The following is a 6,992-nucleotide window of genomic DNA, read 5'->3' as shown; positions in this document are numbered from 1 at the left end:
GGACCGGACGGGTTCTGGAGACGAAGTGAGGTCTCACGGGTCTTCGTCACCTGCCTGCAGTCACCAAGCGGGAGGCGGCTCCGCGCTGGGCCTGTCACTGTGCTGTCCAGTTTCCTGGGACCACCGGGACAGGGCGTCTCTAACCGGGCGGTTTACGGAGGCGACTTTATTCCCACACGGCCTGGAGGCCAGGACTCCGGAATCAGGGTGGCAGCACGTTGGTTCCTTCCTGGGCTCCGGCTGCATCACCCCAGTCTCTCCCTCCGTCTTCACGTGGCCCCCGCACGCGTCCCTCTGCTGTGTCGGCCTCGCGCTCCTCTGGTGAGGGCCCCGTCGCCAGGGCAGGGCCCACCCCGGTCCGCAGGCCCTCCCCCTCGTTCCATCCGCAAAGACCTTGCTTCCTGACAAGGTCACTTCACAGGGTCCAGGTGGACACGAATTCTGGGGACGCGATTCAACCAGCGCCTCCACGAAGACCTGACTTTGTCCTATTGCACACGGTCTTTCTGGAGTGTGACAAATGCTTCTTGGGAGGTGAGGCAGCGTGACAGGCCTGGAGCATTCCTGGCACACCTACTGCGTGCTGGGGGACGCGGGAGCCCCGCACCGCGTGCCATGGTCCCCGGCACACGCCCCACAGGAGCTGGGTCGGCCACAGCTGCTGGGCCCTTCGAGGTTTTCTGGCCCATGCGCCGCCTCCGGTTCCGGCTGGGGTCAGGCAGTGTGGGGCGGGGGCATTTGGCACCGACTCCGCATCCAGTTTTCTGATGTTCAGAAGCCAGCGGCCTCCACTCAGGACTCTGCCTGTCCTCTGTGGATTCTGCTGGCCCTGGGGACCACGGCCGCTCTCCTTATCCTCTATCACAGTTTGGGGTGTCTGGCGGCTGGAGGAGCCCTGAGGGAGGAGGCGCAGTGGATGTGGCCACAGGGCCCCCCCCCCCGGGCCTCGCTGGCAGCGGCCTTTCTGGGCAGCTCTGCTCCAGGGGTGGGTTCCCGGGGGCCCACGAGGGGTGCCTTTGTCAGGATGGTGGTGGACGGAGGGGCTGTTCCCGTCAGCTGGGGGTCGGCCTTAGGCTGAGGGGAGTCTAAAGGGAAGTCAGATTCCAGGGAGCATTCTGTGCCCTGGGCCGACACGGTGACTGATCCCAGAAAACCCTCCGGGGGTTTCCGGGGCAGCCCCTGGGGCTTCGGAGGCCCGAGACCGTGCAGAGAAAAGGCAGTCGCGGGGAGAAAGGGGGCGCTCCCACCTCGGCACTCGGGGACCCCACCCCCCGATGCCCCCTCACTGGGTTCGGCCCACCTGCCCTAGTTTCGGCATTTTGGACACTGTGTGCGCCCAGGGTCATGGGATAGGGTCCCTCCGCCACCCCCAGAAAAGCAGTTTTGACCCGAAAGTGTTTTTCTTAATTGTTGGGGTGGTTGTCTCCAGCAGCCAGGTGGGAAACACCCCAAAATGTGGCGTTGCTGAAGGAGGGGCCCGTGTCTTCCAGGGCGCACGTGGGGCTGTGTCTTGGCCGCTCACAGCACAGCGACGGCCAGGCCTCCCACCCGTGCCGGCCCCCGCGGGGCAGGGCAGCTGTGGCCTTACGGTTCAAGGACAGTTTTTCTCGCGGGGGCAGAGCCGGCCTCCTGGGGAGGCCTATGGGGTTGCCTTGCCCACGGCCAGGGGTTCAGCCCTCCCTCCATGCGCCAGGGCCTCTGCTTGCCTGCACCCTGACCGGCAGCCACAGCGGCTGCCCGTAGGGAAGACCTAGCTGTGACAGCTGAGGGTCCCGCGGGCTTCACAGTCACGAGATGAGGACACGTCTCAGGTGAGATGCGGGACACGCTGGGGGACACAGACGGGAAACGTGAAGCAGACGCGACAGACTGCACGGGGCCGTGTCCTGGAGCGGGCCCCGCGCGGGGGACACAGCACGGGGTCACGGCACAGAGGGACGCCACGCCGACGGCCACAGAGGGTGTCCCCCGCAGGGCGTGCGGGCGGGGGCTGCACACAGACTCGGGCTCTCCCCTTACCCTTCTTCTTCCGGACGGAAGCTTGCAAACAGAAAGGGGAGCGTGAGTCCCAGACGGCAGTGCCTGCCGGGGCCTGGGGGCTGGACCCCCGGACCTGACCCGACCCTCCGCGCATGCGGCCCAGATGTGGGCAGGCGGGGCGTCTGGGGGGCAGGATGTGCCATCTGCGGCTTTCTGGGGACCTGGACACCGGGGCCGACCTTCCGACAGGTCCGGCTGGTAACCCCGTTCCTGGGCTTTCCTGCCTACTCGCCCTGCCCCTCCCAGCGTCCTACGTGGACAGTGGGCTCCGCCAGGGCATGTGTGAGCCGGAAGGGCCCGCATGGGGCGAGAGGGGCCAAGGGCTCAGAGGACGGAGCAGTGCCCATCTGTCCAAACTGACCCCATGGGAGCCCCCCTTTGAAGGTAGGCTGCTTGCTGGTCCCTTGAGGGGAAGGGGTCCTGCCACAGGCCCTTTGGGGAGCGAGGGGCACAAACTCCTCATTTTAGAAGACATGCAGCGATTCTCACCATCGTCCCCTCAGGGGCCATACCAGGGGCAGGGGACGGTGGGGTTTTCCAGTCTCGTTGGCCAGACGTAATGTGGTTAAGGTGGGTGGGGGAGGGCCCGTGGGGGGCTGTGGGTTTGGGCGGGGGCAGCGCCACAGCAGGTGCTCTCTCCCGAAGAACCGGGCCTGGGCGCCGGCTGCTAGATTCCAGCCCCAGGACATGGCGACCGCGAGGGGCACTCACAGGAGGTGGCCTGGGCCAGGAGGACGGTTCGCCCACCATGGACAGAGTGCACGAGACCCGGCTCAGAGGAGCCGCAGGAAGGAAGGGTGGGGAGGATGGCCAAAGGTTCTGGGGGTGAAGCCTGGCACCCGGTGGGGGCGACGGCCAGGGGAACACCCCGGACCGGCTGGGCCACGCGGGCTTCGGGTTCAGGGCTGGCGTCTGAGCCACGTGCCCTGTTCACCTGCCCCCCGCATGCTGTCGGCGGAGCCGGCATGGCCGCCCACCGCCACCCCGCGTGGCTCAGTCACTCTCCCTCCAAAGGTAGCCCCGGGCTCTGTGGCCACTCCTCGACACGACGTTTGGCCAGCATCCCAGAGGCTCACGCCGCCAGCTCCAGGGCCACTTCTCTTAGGGACGGTCACCATGGGCTGCGGGGCCCAGGGCCGTGGTGCTCTGCACGGCCGTGCCCACCTGTGACGGGGTCTGAGGGCCGGGGCCTCCTCGCCCCTTGCAGACCTTTGGAGAGGGCGCCGGGAGCTCCCTACACCTGGTGAGCGCCCACCAGGCCCGCCAACCCCCAGGGCAGAGGTGGCTTTCAGAGGTGGCCCTCGCCAGCAGGGGGAGCTGTCTGGGGGATACCGTGGGGCAGCTTACCTTTATCCACTAGTGAGCGGCCCAAAAATTCAAAACAAAACAATGTTAGACGAAGAGGGAGAGGAAGAGGCAAAACTAGTCACCGCAGCGGAGCCGGCGGGCCGGACGGAGGAGCCGGCGAGGGGGAGGGGCCGGGCCATGCACGCGGGGCGGGAGGCGCGGGAGGTGCGGGAGGCGCGGGGCTGGGCCGGGGAGGCGACTCTTACCGAGCTCCTCCAGCTCCGAGGTCATGGACTTGGAGCGCAGCGTGAGGGCCGTGGTCGGAGCCCGCTTGGGGGGTGGGGGCGCTGCAGGGGCCGACAGGAGAGACCAGGCGTGAGGCTGGCCCCGCCGCGAGGCCGCCGCCCCGACCCACCTTCCCGCGCCAGAGGCGGTGGCCTGAGCCTGCGGCTTTCCTCCTGCGAGGCCGACAGGCGGGGCCGGCCGCCAGGGTGGGCAGGCTGGCCATGGTCGCCTGCTGGCCTGCGGCAGTCCTTGGGCTGGGGACGTCTGCTGGCTTCACCTGGGCTGCGATGGGTTGGGACCAAGCAGGGGGCTCGGGTGGACCGTGACAGGCCCTCCCGGGGGACCCCAGCCCCTCTGCACTCAGCCTAGCCACGCCGGGCTCTGAGGGGTGCAGCGGAAGCATACGGCCAGGAGGCTCGGCCAGCTCCGTGCTGTGCCTGCCGGCGACTAAGAGGGACTGACGTTCCAGCAGCCTATGCAGCCCCGGGTGGCTGAGGGGGGCCCCAGCGGGGTGCGATTCTTCCTCGTCCCCACCCGTGTCACAGCAAGGACACAGGCCTCACACATTGCCGATGCCCCTCTCCCAGCCCCCTTTTGAGAGAAGCCTGAGAGCCCCTCAGCATCTCTCCTCACCCCTCCCCTGACACTCTCGGGCCACAGGCTCCCCGTCCACAGTGCAGGGCCCCCTCTTCCAGGCAGCCCTCCGTGGCTGTGCCCTTGCTCTGTGTCCCAAGCCCAGGCTGAAGGCTCTAGGTGGGCTAGGGGGAGGGGATGCGCCCTTGCTTTGGGGAAATGCTGGGATGCTGGAAGGAGCAACATGTTCCTCCAGCCTCTCCCCAGCCAAGGGGAGCCGGGGGTACCTCTGGCCTGTTCCCAGCTCCCCGCTGTGGCCTCCCTCAGGAAGGAGGGCAGGACCCAGTCACGGCGGGGCCAGCAAGCTCTGTGGACACTGGGACCAGTGGACGGCACCCCTTTCACGGGCACAGGCTGCATGCTGGTAGGACCCATCACAGTGACCGATGGACAGTCTGTCCGGGTGAGCGCCCCACCCCTGTCTGCTGAGCACAGCCCTTGCCTGAGGCCACCACTGCACCGTTTGCAGGCTCCAGTCAGCCCATAATCTCCCTTCCAGCTCTTTTTCCTGCTCCCGGGGGCCCGGGTCCCAATGGGAGGAGTGGGGGACACACATGAGGCGCCCAAGCCCGCCCTGCCCCACCCCTCCCAGGGGCAGGGCTCGTGGTGGGGGGTGGGTGGCATGGGGCAGGCACCTTTCTTCCTGGCGGTGTCGTCGGGGTCGAGATTCCTGGTCACCGTCACCACCTTGAGGACGAGGTGGTTCCCTCCCTGGCGGATCATGTTCACCACCTGCCGGTGGCCGACCTTCACGACGTTCTCATTGTTGACCTGTGGGGGGAAGGGGCACGGCCGTGAGACCTCGTGGGGCCCTGTGGGTTTGAGGAGCGATGCTCTCGGGGAGGCCGGAAGGAAACTGCTGGGCCCGGCGTTGTCGCCGCAGTTAGGTGGCCGGGGAGCTGGGGGCCTGGGGCCGTTCCTGTGCCCTGCGGGCTCCTGTCACTCCAGCGGGCATCCTCGGTGCTCGCTGAGCAGACCCAGGAACCGTTTCCCTGGTGGCCAGCGCTGCTCGGCCCCCCGGGCCAGCTTTCCATATCCACAGCTGCGAGAACCTGACCTTTACTTGCTTCTCACGTATTTGGGAAGCTGTCACACTGACTGGCTCATTTCCTCCCCAGGCTCCACCCTCCTCCCCGCCCTGGAGGCCCAAGAAGGTATGGAGTGTGGCCACCAAGAGCGGTGGGTCCCCTCCCGCGCCCTGCTCCTCGGGGGCCACTGCTCCAGCCCTCCAGGGACACCCCAGGCTGTCCTCACTGCGGCCACTGCAGTGTCGGGCGTGCTTGGCGCCTCTTGGGCCCTAGTCCCTCCTTTTCACCTCCATGTCCCCACCGGGGTGGATACGCGTGGCACAGAAGCAGAAACGGATGCACGGTGACATCCACGAGTGGGGGCGGGGCCGGGCCTCGAACCCCAACACCTTGGTCCCCTTGCAGCTCCTGAAACTCAGTCCAGCCACAGACCTGCTGGTCCACCGCCCCCTGTCCACAGTCAGAGCGGTGACCACAGACCCTCAGTGGGACAGCGGGGAGAGAGCTCGCCGCGCTCCGCCTGGCTTGCTCACGGTGTTTGGACCCCACCTGTCGCACCCACTGGACCGGACCTCTTCAGGGGGCCAGGGTCCCCACTGTCCCCCAGCTCCCGGTCTGGGCGCTGGGATGGTGTTGTGACTACTCTGGGCACCAGCTTTGAAGGAAGGAGCTGCCCGGTCGCAGGAAGCAGTCAGAGGCAGTGGCGGCCCCACTCGGCCACCGCCAGCCCCATCTGGCTGCGCTGCTTCCTGTGTGCGTTCCGTCAAAACCTGTGAGGTCCAGCGCAGCCGCACACAAGTGTCGCAAGGCTTGGTAAATTCCACACGCCGCACGTCTATGTGACCGACGCCAGGGTGAAGCACTGGGGGGCCCGCCCCCCACCGGCGACAGCGCACAGGTGAGCGGCCCGCTCATCTCTCACGGCTCTTCCAGGCGGAGACCTGGTGCCCAGCGGGGACTCACGTAAGACACGCTCAGCCACAGCAGAGGACAGACCGTGTGGGGACCACGGGCAGCGGGCTGTGAGGGAGGCAGGAGGGGTGGGGCGACCAGATCAAGTCTGGAACCGCTGATGGCATCCCCGGGGGACGGGGGCGAGGTATGCAGGGGCAAGACCCCCTCCTGAGCAGCCACGATTGTGGGGCGCCACGCGCGGTATGGGAGTGCAGGCCAGGAGTGGCGAGATGCCGACACCCGAGAACCTTCCAGGTCAGCCCCGTGGGAGGCCATGGGGACAAGGTGAGGACCTGACTGTGCGGTCGATGGGTGGGGACCAGCTGCCCTGCTCACGACGGGTCCCCAGTGCAGGCGTCGGGTGGGGCGCGAACAGAGACAGCCAGGGTCACCTTAACCCTGTCACCCCGCATTCTGGCTGAGCTTCTGGGGGCTGAGGGGACTCAGCTACAAGGCCGCTGGGCAGGAAGGTGCCCTGGGGACCTGGACTCTGACCTCGATCCAGCGTCCTGCAGCCCGCTGACCCTCAGGCCTCGGGCCTGGCTCCCTGGAACCCTGGGGCTCTGGAATCTTCTGCGTCTTTGTTCCCGGTAGTTGGCCATTGTTCTCCCGAGACCCCCACCAGGGCTGGTCTTGGTCACACTGGGGACCATGCCTGGGGAGGGGCTAGACACGGTGGCAGAAGAGTCCCTTCTGAGGTGTCAGACACCTCAGCGACCGAGTTTGGGGAAGAGGTCTCCAAAGCCATGAGTTGCTAATGGCAGA

At 67.2% G+C, this 6,992-nt stretch overlaps 1 protein-coding gene across 2 annotated transcripts in view; it reads right to left on the bottom strand.

Moving 5' to 3' along the window:
• SHANK2 (SH3 and multiple ankyrin repeat domains 2) overlaps positions 1-6,992 on the bottom strand; it is a 149,605-nt gene that overhangs the window by 26,379 nt on the left and 116,234 nt on the right. Inside the window, exons 3-6 of one of the 2 annotated variants that reach the window (XM_011382991.2) lie at positions 4,881-5,016; positions 3,594-3,674; positions 3,388-3,396; positions 2,020-2,040 (exon numbers count right to left, since the gene is read on the bottom strand). In XM_011382991.2, the coding sequence (XP_011381293.1) occupies positions 2,020-2,040; positions 3,388-3,396; positions 3,594-3,674; positions 4,881-5,016 (247 nt within the window). The remainder of the gene's footprint in view (positions 1-2,019; positions 2,041-3,387; positions 3,397-3,593; positions 3,675-4,880; positions 5,017-6,992) is intronic. The other variant, XM_023524849.1, reaches the window with a different exon arrangement.

The sequence above is a fragment of the Pteropus vampyrus genome, unplaced genomic scaffold (assembly GCF_000151845.1).
Source record: "Pteropus vampyrus isolate Shadow unplaced genomic scaffold, Pvam_2.0 Scaffold501, whole genome shotgun sequence".
Classification (NCBI taxonomy): domain Eukaryota; kingdom Metazoa; phylum Chordata; class Mammalia; order Chiroptera; family Pteropodidae; genus Pteropus; species Pteropus vampyrus.
This window is presented reverse-complemented; position numbering and strand designations above follow the sequence as displayed.